Source organism: Globicephala melas, chromosome 10, assembly GCF_963455315.2.
Source record: "Globicephala melas chromosome 10, mGloMel1.2, whole genome shotgun sequence".
Classification (NCBI taxonomy): domain Eukaryota; kingdom Metazoa; phylum Chordata; class Mammalia; order Artiodactyla; family Delphinidae; genus Globicephala; species Globicephala melas.
In genome coordinates this window covers 40,066,379-40,082,217 of record NC_083323.1, presented here as the reverse complement: position 1 = coordinate 40,082,217, position 15,839 = coordinate 40,066,379, and the positions used below count along the sequence as shown (strand labels likewise).

The 15,839-nt window shown below is 35.3% G+C and overlaps 1 protein-coding gene across 7 annotated transcripts in view; it reads left to right on the top strand.

The window, feature by feature from the left end:
* NAV3 (neuron navigator 3) overlaps positions 1-15,839 on the top strand; it is an 835,795-nt gene that overhangs the window by 774,804 nt on the left and 45,152 nt on the right. For all 7 annotated transcript variants that reach the window (XM_030866220.2, XM_060305657.1, XM_030866222.2 and 4 more), the window contains one exon: positions 5,129-5,212. In XM_030866220.2, coding sequence (XP_030722080.1) covers positions 5,129-5,212 — 84 coding nt within the window. The remainder of the gene's footprint in view (positions 1-5,128; positions 5,213-15,839) is intronic.

Genomic DNA, 15,839 nt, shown 5'->3' with positions numbered 1-15,839 from the left:
GATTACTAGGGATGGAGTCTTGTATATTTATGTTCCTTTGTATCTTTAAGGATATAATCTCCTTTACACATTCAGAAATTTGAATTATTTATAAGGCGCAAACCATCTTGAACTCATTCTCTTTAGCACTTCGTTTAAAATGTCACTTTAGATTCCGTGCACCATTATAAGTCATCAAAGGATTTACTTGAGAAAACACTTGGTTTCTCAGTTCTAAGAAATACTGCATTTAAATTTCATTCAGAGTGTGTTTCACGTCATTGCCTCTGAGTTAACATTTGTTGATGTATGTAATATATGCATATATTTTAATATACTTGTACAGAAATGAAATTAATTATAAGACTGAAAAGTTTTTCTGTCGAGTTTCTTCAATGTAAGTGAAAATTTTTTTTAATCTTGTACATTTCCTGTTTGGAGGTAAAGATATGCCTTTTATTTATTATTTTATACAGACCACGAGTAAACTTTTTACTTTTTGGTGAAATGGGATCACCACAATGACCATTGTTGTATAGAAGTGTAATAGCCATGATTTATAAAGACAAATTACAATGTTTGGTTCTGTAGAAAATATCATTAACTGTTATTATTATCGTTTATTTAGTAATCATTTTAAGATCCAGCTATTCAGTTTTACTCAATATATGAATAATTCTATCAAGACTTAATTGGTTTTCCTTAATTTGGGCTTTTGGGGTTTTTTTTCTTTTTGTAATTGATGTGTCACATGTTTGGACCTGGCAGCATGATTATATTTATATGGAGTCCAGACAATAATCTGTGTTTTAATATTTAAATTTGAAACATCTGTTTCTCTGCTTTTTCTCCCCCTTTGTTAAAAGGGGCAGTGGTAAGTCAGAAAGTTATTCAGTCAGCTCACCTCTCATTTGCCTGACAGAATATGACCTCCATTCAGTAGAAGGTACGCTGAGCCTTTCCCTCCCCTTGCGAAGTTCTCTGAGCAGAGCTGCAGAAAGCCTGGGAAGCCTCTTTATAGAGCTGTGTCCACTAGGATGTCTGGAGAAAGGAGAGAGGGTATGCTGGCCAGCGCTATTGCCTGGCCTTCTTTGAATCAATACCCCACCAACAAACAGGAAGAGAACAGGAGCCCCACAGTCCAAGGCCCCCGGGAATGTATGGTCACATCAGACAGTCAGCCAGGTGCCCCCTGGCCTCTCACCCATACCTTCATGCTGCCAAGCCAGGTGGGATGCATTTAATGTATTTCTTACAAATCTCAGCCCTTAGGTGATCTGGAAATGGGCACTAAGGCTAGTTATTACTACCGGTTTTCAAAAATATCGCTGAATGAATGTGTAACCAAAAAAAGTTTTTTTTGTTTTTTGTGTGTTTTGTTTTCTTGCCTTTCAGTGCATAAGTCTTTTAACCACAGATCTCTCAGGTGTTATTTTCCTTGGGATTGTGTCCTATATCTTTGCGCTATTTAATATTTTTATATAATCTGGCAGTTACTTTTGTTTTTCTACATCTCCTTTAAGGGAAAACTATTTTGCACATAATTAACAATGACAGACACTGAAGGGACAATTTTATACAGCAAAAGAAATATGAAATCTTATTTATGATAGTTTCAGAGTCATTTTCAGTTCATCTAACTATTGAATTTCAAACGTAAAGTCATCTATTTCTGTCTATCTAATCTGTCTATCTATCCCCATATACATCTATGTAAAGCGTATGTTTTATTCGGCTGATGGGCTGTCACTGAATTCTGAATGAACAAATGCAATGCAGGCATTTTTCATAATGATATTCCATCTTATTGTTTAGTACCACAGTTTTTTACATGTCTATTCAGATTATGTGATTTCAAAACTAAAGACAATATGTATTAAAAATATTTTCCCTTAACTAGTATTCAGTCTTGTCTATTTTATTACCTTCACAGACTTCACCTATCACAAGTAGGAAATATTCATCAACATATTGATACAACTTTACTGTGGCTTGAAAATTACGCAGCTGCTAAGAGAAAAGTCAGAACCATGTAAACTATGATTAACAGTCCCCCTAAAAATCCACAGTTCTTTTAAAGTTATCATTTTATAAAGTTTTTAGACAAGATATATTTTCCTATAGTTTAATCAGTCTTACATTCCATTTTTTTCTCCAGTAAGGTGACAAACATTATCACTGGTATAAATGCCTTCCTTTATTTTACCTATTGTAGTGCCTTTCCATGAATCCAATTGGTGCGAAAGTTGCCCTTTTATTAACTTCAAAGTAACAAAGCTATTATGATAAACTAAGTTAAGGGGGCATAAACTTAAAGCAGCATTTCACAAACATACTTTTAACAAACTTTTCACGGAGAACAATGTGACTCAAATTAAAATGTTCTTTTGTAACTAGTTTTATATGTTCTTGTAAATAATTAATGAAGAGCAATTTTCCAAAGATTGAAAACTGACCTTCTAATGGTGAACATTTTATATTTACTCATAGATACCAAATATAAGCAATATATTTGTGCAGCGTATTCTTCACAGTCCTGCTTTCTTTGTCATATTTTTAATTCCTATTAAACTGATAAAATACGCACAGCTGGTAAAATGAAGCAATTTTCTATAAGTATATACATTCAAGGACTCATTGTCCAACAATTAAACCTTACAGTTGTTTGGGAGAATTGAAACTTTTCAATGTTACGTAGAGTCTTGCACTTCTTGTAGTGAATATTAACAAAGTTCTTCTATTTTAGAGGAAAACAAGCAATTTTAGCTTTAGAATTTAGTAACCCATTTTATCTTCATAGCAGGATTATTTTTAACAGTCTAAACTGGAATCAGCACTAATGGTCGTCACGGACAAATAAATTATAAATCACACAGAGCAGTGCTTTACAGCAAATTCTAACTCCTGCTGCACACCACATGGATGAATCTCAAAATACAATGTTAAGCAAAAGAAAACTGTCACCAAGAAAATCATGCCATGTGATTCCACTCGGATAGTTTTAAAAATAGGCCAAGCTAAAACATAGTGGCCAAACTATATAGGGAAGCAAGAAAATAATTACAACACAGGTCACTCTAGTGGTTATCTTTTCGGAAGGGAGAGGGCACAGAGATGAGGAAGGGGCAAGGGAGGACTTCCAGGGTCTTCAAATCCTCTTTCTGAGCGCATGAATATTCGCGACGATGAACCAGTGAGCTGTACATTTTCATTTTGTTCACCTTTAACATAGTGTGAAGGTTAAGTATAAGAGAAAGTGGGACATAACCTTATGCTAATTTCTGAGGGTACTAATTCTGATGTAATGTCATTCCTTGTCATTGGAAACGTTTTGAACTATTAGATACGATTTGTTTTTTAAAAAGAGTGTTATTTATCTGATTAAACCTGCTAACAAACCTTGGAGTACAGTTCTCAAGGTCGTGAGTATGTGTGTGTCTGAGAGAGAGGGAAAGGAGGAAAGAGGGAGAAAGGAGTGGAAAAGAATAGAGGCTTTTTTTGGTTATTTAAAAAAATTTTTTTATTGAAGTAGAGTTGGTTTACAATGCTGTGCCAATCTCTGCTGTACAGCAAAGTGACTCATTTATATAGAAATTCTTTTTTTATATTCTTTCCCATTATGGTTGATCACAGGATATTGAATAGTTCCCTGTGCTATACAATAGGACCTTGTTTTTTATCCATCCTATATATAGTAGTTTGCATCTGCTAACCCCAAACTCCCAGTCCTGCCCTCCCCCACCCCCCTCCGCCTTGGCACCCACAAGTCTGTTCTCTATGTCTGTGAGTCTGTTTCTGTTTTGTAGCTAGGTGGGAAAGAATAGAGTTTTACTTACTGATGGACTGGAGATTAATAGCATCTTCTATAAATCATCTTTCTCTATATTATAGTGTCAGGAAAACAAAGGCATCCCAGGATGAGCTCAGAGCTAGGAACAAAGACACCTTTGTATCATGATGCTAATGCAAGGGACTTGTACATTCTAGCTGTTACCAATAATGGAATAAACTTCTGGCTGTTACTAATAATGAAATAAACTTCTAGCACCCTAATTCTTAGGACTCCTGTGATCCATTTGATAATAGGTACCTTAGCCTTTCAGCTCTGCTAGAGTTACAAGGCGATTTATTTTAATTGCATCCTCTCACTCCCTTCTCTCAAAAAAATAACCTTTTGGCAAATTTTCCCCCACACATAGTTTATTATAGATGTAGGTTGTAAAACATTCTGTACTTGTATCTTTTTATGGATGCGATAAAATTGGAGAACATACCTGTGGTTCTACATCAAGCCACAGTGAGAGGTTGACGTGTCTCTTCATGCATAATATTCTGTGGGTCAAGCTGTTGCATGATAGCATGTCAATAGGAACTGGCCTCTTTTAGAACTAGAATAAGATTTTCAAATACTTCTTAATCGTAAGAGTTACGGTTATGTACTGCAATATGTATAATTCTCTGAGATTTAAAATAAAACCCCAGAGCCACAAAAACTTAAATAAAATATAACTGAATATTATTTCTAGCTGGCCTACCTACATTTCCTTAGTGGAAGGGAAAAAAGTAGGAATAAAAGCCCTTTTTATTGAAAAGAGTTTGGAAAGTGAAGACAACTCTTTTCGATTCAATTCTTTGTTAGTAGAAAAAGAGGAAAGATAATGCTATAGCTGTCAGCAGATTTCCGGCACTTGGAAGAGAGCATCATTTCAATAGAGGAGCTAACAATATCTTCAAAGGTCATCATGCAGGTATAAGAATGAGGAACATTCGTCCATTGAGTATTGCCGCAACCTCCTCTTGGGCTTTGAGTCTAAAAACTTGGCAACTCAGAACTTTATCCAGTATTTTGGGTATCAAATCCTCCATGATGTGCAAGTTAGAAGGTGTTTTTATTTGCAAAATAGCATTCCCTTTCAGAAGTTGAACTCATTAAATGTCAAGATTGAAACACTGATTTTTAAGCTGAAGTTTAGAAATAATAGATGAAGATGTGTGTTAATGGAGAGTCAGCACTGAAAGCCAGACATGGCAGTCATAGTATTTAAAGAGTAAGAATACCTGAAATTAAGCATTTTGTGAAGAGAAGGGTTTTCATCCATCCACATAAGGTTCTGACATTTAAGATATGTTCCTTCTGTTTTGTTCACAGGCTCACCTCGTAGCAGCTTTTGAAAAGAGTTTAGGGAATATGACTGGCCGACTGCAAAGTCTAACCATGACAGCGGAACAGAAGGTATGTTCAGGAATTGCCACTGGGGCTTGAAATAAGATAGGAAGTTGCATAGTGTGTTAAACAATACCTGAGATGCAGCTCCTTAGAAATAATACTGAGAGGATCCATTCTAAAGTAAATTGGAACAATGGCAAGATAATACCTTTTCTTTTCGGATTTTAATTTAAAGACTTATGATTCCGATTAACCTATATCGGAACACACACACACACACACACACACACACACACACACACACACACACACACATGTTCTTTTCAAGCAGTCTATTATTTTACTTCTGACTGGAACTATTGAAAGCATGCCAAATGTTAAGAAAAAGAAACAGGAGAAGAGTTAGAATATTCTAGGAATAATTTAACGCAGTTGATGAGAATTGCACTCTGACAAGAATTTTCACAAATTCATGGTCTATAAGCCCAGTTATAGACCATGGCTGTGATCTGAGATACTCATGAAGAAGGCCTGAAATAGAGGTTAGGGCTCTGTAAAGTAAGGGGCCTTACGTTACAGTATCCACGAGACAAGGAACAGTCCTGCATAATTTTGGAGTAACAAGACTAGCTGGCATCTGGGGACGCTGTCTTTGAAGTAAAGCTAAGCTACATCAAAAGCTTTAAAACAAACCTGAAGGATTTTATGGAGTAGAAGAAGGAATGGTTTAAAAAAAAAAAGCAACAGAGAACTTGGTTCACAAAGGCAGAAATATCAAAAGGTCCACACTGGATAGAAAGAATCTGGACACTTTCCATATGATGACCAGTAACTTACCTCCCTGCCATTAATTTGGTGGCCCTAACCTGAGTCCTTGGATGAGTGTCTAAAAAGTCTTTAAAATTGTGTGGAAACATTTGTAAAAATGGCATATGTGCATAATATGAGCAGATTTCCATGGTTTTCATCTAATTTTCAAAGAGATCCATATCTAAATAGTTTTGGATAATTTCAACTGATGTAGAATCAGTTCCTATATCTTTCCATAGGGATGGCTTCGATTTTGGCTTCAGTTCTGTAAAGTATGGCTTTGGCTTTAAAGGACTAGCATGTGTTATTGAGTTTTGTCAGTTTACTACTTTTTTTAAAGTTAAAAAAACAAAACAAAACAAAACTGAACAGTCCAATTAAACCAAAAGAGAAAATCAAATATTCCTATAGTTGCCTGGTATAATTATAGAACTGTATTCTGTTTGCCCTTATCTTTCATTCTCCCATTTCGTAGCTCTCCCCTGCCCATGAAAGAGAACACTGTCCATCCCTGTCAAGCCTGTTCTGAAAGAGAAGATAACAAACTCCTTTGACCACATAAATTTTGTCTTAATCTTTTTGGGGGTGATACAATTTACCATTTCACTATGTAACATAAGAATTCAGCAAATAGGATTACAAGGCCTTTTTAAGGGCATTCAGGTGGGAAAGATTATAAATGTTGGAGTCCAGTAGCCTCAAGTTTGAATCTCGGCGAGGTCTCTCAAGAGCTGGAGAATCTCCCTTTCGTAACCCTCAATTTTGTCATTATAGAAGTGGGAGTTATAATAACTACCTTGTAGAATCATTCTGAGGAGTGAGATACTGTAATATGTCACAGGTAGTGGATAGTCAACAAATGTTACCTTTCTTTATATTTCTCTCCTTTTTTTCCTTAAAAAATGTAAGATAAACCAAATTCATCATTGGTCATATGCCAGGCATATTGCTAGAAATCATGGTTAGTATTTAAGTCTCAATATCTTTAAGAAGTCAAAATTTATATATTTTGCCTCTCCATATTTCCTTCAGCTCTTTTTTATTTGTAGGCAAATTTCTCGTAGAAATTGGAAATATATACATGTTTGTTAATTTATAATGTGTATGAAAAATTCCTGAATATTTTAGAATACATCTCCATAATACAAAGAATTGTATAATTGTTGCACATTATCCTTGAAGTAACATTGCCAAAATTGTAAAGTTTTCTCGGAAGATATCATGATGTCTGCAATTGCCCTTGCCATTTTTTTAACTGTAAGTAGAATGGTTGCTCTTTTAATTGAAATATGTATACACACAAAACGATGCTTATTTTATTTTATCAACATTAGGTTTTTTAACATTCACATTAGCATTGTATTTTATTAACAATGTTTATTTCATTATATTATTTATTTAACAATGTTTATTTTAGTAATCTGAGATTTATAACTTGCTTTTTTCCAGAGTGGTTTTGAGAATCTTATAAAGTTTATTGGATTATGATATAACACAATTCAATGACAGAATCTAGTGAAAACCAGTAGAGGAATGTATATAACAAGATACTTGAGCCTAGGTAATTACCACCCCAAAGTAGAAATTCACTGAACTGAATTGATTCTCAAGGAAGCTAAGGCACAAAGGGAGATTGCTTGGCATGTTTAGTTTCCATTTTCTGACCAGAAGAGCATAATTTAGATTGAAGAGACAAACTTTCAGACACTGAATTCAAGGACAAATTTATTGTAAAATTTCTTCAATTGGGGTCATGAAATAACAAAAGACAAAATCTCTGTTCAAATAGACATTTCTCTAAAAGCTGAGGGCATAACATTTAATCATATTTCAGGAAAGCCATTTTCTTCAGGGAGCTGAGATAAAAGGGCATATTGTTCTCTGGTGATCCAACAATCCTGGGAAAAAAGAGCAGAGAATATAAAGCAGAGGTTTTGAAATTCTGTTCTAGACTTCCAAGGTTCCTTTGTCCATTAGTCATGCACCAAAGTTATAATGAATTTCTATTGTGTATGAGATACTGTTCTAGCTACTGAGGATTCAGCAGTGAAATACACACACACACACACACACACACATACTTATATCCTAGTTTATAACCGGTTATAATATAAAATAGAGTTTATATTCTAGTAGGTGACAGAATATGATAAAAATATAATTCAACTATATGGGAATTTCAGGTGAAGGTAAGGACTACTGAAAAATTTAAAGCTAAGAATGAGTATATTGGGAAGCAAGGTAGGATGCTAACACATGAAGAACCGAAGGCCAAGGTGGTTGCATGTGCTTGGGTATCTACTTAAGAAATAGATAAACTAGGGAAAAAAAGAAAGAAAGAAAGAGATAAACTAAACTAGGACTCAGATCCAAGACTCCTGCTTCAGTGTGTGATTTTCAACAATCATATGGCATTAATAGCCTGAAAACTGTATCAAAATTTTAGTGAGGTTCATAGACCAAAATCACTCCCTTGAATAATGTTCTAAATTTTTTCCTTGCTTCCAGATGCCAAGTCACACTGATTCTCTTGCTAAATATATGTGTCAAAACACTGCTTTTATATACTTGTAGCCTGGTAAAAATAAATAAACAAATAAAAATAGAAGAAAGAAAAGACATGTATGAATAACTCAGGAGGCAGAAAATATGAGGTGCAATTAGAAGTATAACAGGACAGTGTCCTGAGTGTTCTCACAGAGAACCATTGCATTTTCACACTAGTTTTGGTGTGTGTGGGGGAGGGGTTGGGTTTTTTGGTGTGGTTTTTTGTTTTGTTCTGTTTTTTATTGAAGTGTAGTTGATTTACAATGTTGTGTTAATTTCAGGTATACAGCAGAATGATTCAGTTATATATATAGTTATGGAATAGTTATATCTATTCTTTTTCAAATTCTTTTCTCTTCCAGGCTATTACAAAATATCGAGTATAATTCCCTATGCTATACAGCAGGTCCTTGTTTGTTATCTCTTTTTTATATGGTAATGTGTATATATTAATCCCAAACTCCTATTTTTTCCCTCCTCCCCTTTCCCCTTTAGTAACCATAAGTTTGTTTTCTATGTCTGTGGGTCTATTTACATTAGTTTTAGAGGAGAGGTGGCCAAGAGGAGCCTTGTCAGGCTCTGGGAGGATGAAAAAAATTAATTCAGGAGAGATGGAGGGCCGCTTGTCATAGAGGAAGGAACACCATGAGTGTGAACTGCAAGGAGGGAAATTATGGGAGACATTAAGGGAAAAAGAAGGAATGTGGAGGGAAATGTGGAACCAAGGCTTGAAGGATATCTAAGGAATCCGGTCCTTGGAAACAGGGAGCCATTCAAAGATTTTTGACACTAGGCTCACATGATAAAAGTTAGTTAATGAAGATCAGTCTAGCAGCATTTCCCAGTAGTTTAACAGCATTCCCTGTAGCTGCCAGAAGACCATGTGTTATGGAACAGTAAATCTATAAATAAGAGTAATTAAGATAATTGTCAGTAATGCTGCCCAGAGGGTGACACTGTCTCTAGGTATCCCCTATACCTAAGGCTCAACAGATTGTGATGGTGACATAGTTTGATCAAGAATTTTACCTGGATTTCAGGTCCTTGTCCCTTAATTAGTACTTTTCCACCAAGATTCTTTAAAAGAATTAAGACCGAATGCCCTGAAGCATCTATTATATGTGATGAAACGGCTTCTTTTCAGTGCATCTAGAGTGGTACTAGCTACATACCATCCGTATCAGAAATGAAAAAATTGTCACTCAACTTATAGTTCAGGGTTTTATTTTCTTATGCTGCAATAAAGGTCATCAAAATGATAAGAATTCTGCAAATCTGTATTTTTATGAATGAAATTTTTACACAACTACTGCTAAATCCTTGCAAATTTACTAAGACTATATACTCATTGACAATTAGAAGGCTTTCAAATCACTTCCTTATATCTGTAGTGCCAGAGGCAATTAGAACATATGTTAAGGTGTGGTAGGTTAGTCTTGTTAGAAGGTCAGAGCATGACAGAGGAATATATTTTTGTTTGAGTAGTGAAGCTCAGATGTTGATTCTATGCTAACTATAAAGTCTAGGGTTTGCTCATTCTTACCTCTGTGAAACTACTTTTTTGGATGACTAGATGAATAGACACTTAAATGTTAAAACTTAGAAAATTCAAAACCAACTCTCTGGAAATAGATAATGTAGAAGCTAAAATTTTAGTTGAATTGTATCTTTACATTAACTCCTAGTTCAGGTTAAATATTTATCATCTAGAAGTGTTTTTAAAAATTTATCACTAGACTCAGAAAATACATTCATTAGCCTTTTACGGCATAGGATAATTTGAATCTGTAAGTTACTTATGGATTCAAGTTACTTGTGGTACTGGGGTTTGATGAATTCAGTTCATTTAGTTAGAACCAGGGCTGGCCAGGTTCTTTCAGCAGAAAACTTCACAAAATTTTAAGACACATATGAAGGGGTGGAGAGTGGGGTGTGTTCAAAGCAACTATAGCTAGATAATGTGAGATTAACTGTGTCAGTGTGAGGAAACAAAAGACTGGTTTAGTGGAAAAATTTTAAGAGCCTTGCCTAGAAGGTCAAGTAGAAGGTCAGGCTGGTTGATGAGATTTGTTGCCAAGCTGTGAGATTCTCAATAAGGCCTGTGTCCAGGAGAAATTTGGAAAGAGGTCAGATGTTGTTAGGAAGTTAGGTTGGAAAAACACGGAGCAACGCCAGTATTATGACACAGTATTTGATCATTTGATCACTTTACTTTGAAGCATTTCAAGTCTGACCTTGATAGCTTGTTTAGCCTCAGAGACATGTAGAAAACTGTTAGAAGAGATACTGACTCCATCCAGCCTCTTTTACACAAGAAACTCACATGGACTACATTACTGGAATCTCACGTGGTCAGCCTATGTTTGGGGCATCGTTATCTTGAATGGCTCATTGTAGGTAAATGAAATTTGAGTTCGGTTCTCATGTTTTAAAGTATCATTTTTGAAAAGTGGAAAATATCAATAAAATATTATCTGATCATCTTATTCCCAAGACCCTCTGAAGAGTTACTCCAGCCCCAATCTTCTCTTTGGGAGAAGAGTAGGAAACTGAAAACTACTAAATTAGAGGAACAAACTTCAAATTCATCTCTTGATGGTATCTACATTTTCCAGGTTCTTTCTGAAGGTTTAATAGGGATTCTCAAAACTTAAGTTATCTTCTATTAGGTCACCTTTAAAATGAAAAGACTATGTGAAAATGTTTCAGATTATCAAAAGATTTTATAGTTGGTTATCTCTGGAACTCACTTCTAATTATTTTTCTAATTCACACTCCCTGCCACGGCCAAAACTAAAGCAGGGAGACCATAGTTGTCCTTGGCGGCAGCACTGCAAGCTCCATGATTATAGACATCTTAGAGAATACGTACCTTAAAAATAAATGTGAGCAATCAGCTATAACTACAAAGGGGAAAAAAGGAAGGCTAGAAATAAACTATTTAGAAATTTCTTTCTTAGTCCAGTTTTCATTCTAAAATTCTTTATATTCATAGCTATACACTTTTGGAAAAGAGAGAAAGGAAAACCCACTTTGTTGCCATCCAAAGGAAGTGATTCCACTGATTTAGCCACATTGAGACTTTCAGTTTATAATGAATAATAAAGTTATTGACGTTTTTAGTATATAGCATCCTAAGTGATCAGACACCCTCTTGTTAAAATATGCAGTAGAGTTGAAGTTTTACATCATTTTTTGAAGGGAAGAAACACCTGTTTAACATAGACCAGACATTTGAACAAAATCGTCCCAACATTTACTGAGATTAGATCATAAATCAGGTGAAAAGATAAACTCTCCGACAGATAAATAAGCTGAATGCATTAAATGGTCTGGATGCATAGAGAAGGAACCTGTTCATTTTTCCTCAAAGGAAAACTAAGAGGTGTCATGTGGATGGAGACGTGTCACCATGGCCCTTAAGGATGAAGGATATTCAAAGCACAGGAGGAAATCACATGGAAAGACTCAGAGAAAGAGATAGTGCTAGTTTGAATGATGGTGAGGGTGGATCTCATTAACTGAAGTAAGAAAAAAGGAAGGGACTTTTGCAGATATGGAGAGATAACTAGTTCAGGTTTAACACACTATCAGTGTAGAATTTAACTATCTTTGTTTTTTTTAATTTTTTAATTTAATTTTTTTATACAGCAGGTTCTTATTAGTCATCAGTTTTATACACATCAGTGTATACATGTCAATCCCAATTCATCCCATCATGACCCCCAACCCCCGCTGCTTCACCCCCTTGGTGTCCATACATATGTTCTCTACATCTGTGTCTCAACTTCATCCTAGAACACCGGTTCATCTGTACCATTTTTCTAGGTTCCACATATATGCGTTGATATATGATATTTGTTTTTCTCTTTCTGAATTACTTCACTCTGTATGACAGATGTTAGATGCATCCATGTCTCAACAAATGACCTAATTTCATTCCTTTTTATGGCTGAGTAACATTCCATTGTATATATGTACCACATCTTCTTTATCTACTCATCTGTCGATAGGCATTTAGGTTGCTTCCATGACCTGGCTATTGTAAATAGTGCTGCAGTGAACACTGGGGCTCATGTGTCTTTTTGAATTATGGTCTTCTCTGGGTATATGCACAGTAGTGGGATTGCTGGATCATATGGTAGTTCTAGTTTTTTAAGGAACCTCCATACTGTTCTCCGTAGCGGCTGTATCAATTTACATTCCCAACAACAGTGCAAGAGGGTTCCCTTTTCTCCACACCCTCTCCAGCATTTGTTGTTTGTAGATTTTCTGATGATGTCCATTCTAATTGGTGTGAGGTGATACCTCATTGTAGTTTTGATTTGCATTTCCCTATAATTAGGGATGTTGAGCAGCTTTTCATGTACGTACGTCTTCTTTGGAGAAATGTCTCTTTAGGTCTTCTGCCCATTTTTGGATTGGGTTGTTTGTTTCTTTCATATTGAGCTGCATGAGCTGTTTATATATTTTGGAGATTAATCCTGTGTCCGTTGATTCATTTGCAAATACTTTCTCCCATTCTGAAGGTTGTCTTTTCGTCTTGTTTATGGTTTCCTTTGCTGTGCAGAAGCTTTTAAGTTTCTTTAGGTCCCACTTGTTTATTTTTGTTTTTATTTCCATTACTCTAGGAGGTGGATCAAAAAAGATCTTGCTGTGATTTATGTCAAAGAGTGTTCTTCCTATGTTTTCCTCTAAGAGTTTTATAGTGTCCAGTCTTACATGTAGGTTTCTAATCCATTTTCAGTTTATTTTTGTGTATGGTGTTAGAGAGTGTTCTAATTTCATTCTTTTAAATGTAGATGTCCAGTTTTCCCAGCACCACTTATTGAAGAGACTGTCTTTTCTCCATTGTGTATCCTTGCCTCCTTTGTCATAGATTAGTTGACCATAGGTGCGTGGGTTTATCTCTGGGCTTTCTATCTTGTTCCATTGATCTGTGTTTCTGTTTTTGTGCCAGTACCATATTTTCTTGATTACTGTAGCTTTGTAGTATAGTCTGAAGTCAGGGAGTCTGATTCCTCCAGCTCCATTTTTTTCCCTCAGGACTGCTTTGGCTATTCGGGGTCTTTTGTGTTTCCATACAAATTTTAAGATTTTTTGTTCTAGTTCCATAAAAAATGCCATTGGTGATTTCATAGGGATTGCATTGAATCTGTAGATTGCTTTGGGTAGTATAGTCATTTTCACAATATTGATTCTTCCAATCCAAGAACATGGTATATCTCTCCATCTCTTGGTATCATCTTTAATTTCTTTCATCAGTGTCTTATAGTTTTCTGCATACAGGTCTTTTGTCTCCCTAAGTAGATTTGTTCCTAGGTATTTTATTCTTTTTGTTGCAACGGTAAATGGGAGTGTTTCCTTAATTTCTCTTTCAGATTTTTCATCATTAGTGTGTAGGAATGCAAGAGATTTCTGTGCATTAATTTTGTATCCTGCAACTTTACCAAATTCATTGATTAGCTCTAGTAGTTTTCTGGTGGCATCTTTAGGATTCTCTATGTATAGTATCATGTCATCTGCAAACAGTGACAGTTTTACTTCTTCTTTTCCAATTTGTATTCCTTTTATTTCTTTTTCTTCTCTGATTGCCATGGCTAGGACTTCCAAAACTATGTTGAATAATAGTGGTGAGAGTGGACATCATTGTGTTATTCCTGATCTTAGAGGAAATGCTTTCAGTTTTTCACCATTGAGAATGATGTTTGCTGTGGGTTTGTCGAATATGGCCTTTACTATGTTGAGGTAGGTTCCCTCTATGCCCACTTTCTGGAGAGTTTTTATCATAAATGGGTGTTGAATTTTGTCAAAAGCCTTTTCTGCATCTATTGAGATGATCATATGGTTTTTATTTTTCAATTTGTTAACATGGTGTATCACATTGATTGGTTTGCATATATTGAAGAATCCTTGCATCCCTGGGATAAATCCCACTTGATCATGGTGTATGAGCCTTTTAATGTGTTGTGATTCTGTTTGCTAGTATTTTGTTGAGGATTTTTGCATCTATATTCATGAGTGATATTGGTATATAATTTTCTTTTTTTGTAGTATCTTTGTCTGGTTTTCATATCAGGGTGATGGTGGCCTCATAGAATGAATTTGGGATTGTTCCTTCCTCCACAGTATTTTGGAAGAGTTTGAGAAGGATGGGTGTTAGCTCTTTTCTAAATGTTTGATAGAATTCACCTGTGAAGCCATCTGGTCCTGGACTTTTGTTTGTTGGAAGATTTTTAATCACAGTTTCAATTTCATTATTTGTGATTGGGCTGTTCATAGTTTCTATTTCTTCCTGGTTCAGTCTTGGAAGGTTATACCTCTCTAAGAATTTGTCCATTTCTTCCAGATTCTCCATTTTATTGACATAGAGTTGTTGTAGTGTTCTCTTAGGATGCTTTGTGTTTCTGCGGTGTGTTGTAACTTCTTTTTCACTTGTAATTTTATTGATTTGAGTCCACTCCCTCTTATTCTTGATGAGTCTGGCTAATGGATTATTAGTATTGTTTATCTTCTCAAAGAACCAGCTTTGAGTTTTATTGATCTTTGCTATTGTTTTCTCTGCTTCTATTTCATTTATTTCTGCTCTGATCTTTATGATTTCGTTCCTTCTGCTAACTTTGGGTTTTGTTTGCTCTTCTTTCTCTAGGTGTAAGGTTAGATTGTTTACTTGAGATTTTTCTTGTTTCTTGAGGTAGGCTTGTATAGCTATAAACTTCCCTCTTAGAACTGCTTTTGTCACATCCCATAGGTTTTGGATCATCGTGTCTTCATTGTCATTTGTCTCTAGGTATTTTTTGATTTCGATTTCTTCAGTGATCTCTTGGTTATTAATAGTAACATATTGTTTAGCCTCCATGTGTTTGTGTTTTTTTACGCTCTTTTCCCTGTAATTCATTTCTAATCTCATAGTGTTGTGGTCAGAAAAGATGCTTGATATAATTTCAATTTTCTTAAATTTACTGAGGCTTGATTTTTGACCCAAGATGTGATCTATCCGGGAGAATGTTCCATGCGCACTTGAGAAGAAAGTGTAATCTGCTGTTCTTGGGTGGAATGTCCTATAAATATCAATTAAATCTATCTGGTCTGTTCCATCATTTTAAGCTTCTGTTTCCTTATTTATTTTCATTTTGGATGATCTGTCCATTGGTGTAAGTGAGTTGTTAAAGTCCCCCAGTCTCACTGTGTTACTGTTGATTTCCTCTTTAACTGCTGTTAGCAGTTGCCTTATATATTGAGGTGCTCCTATGTTGGGTGCATATATATTTATAATTGTTACATCTTCTTCTTGGATTGATCCCTTGATCATTATGTAGTGTCCTTCCTTGTCTCT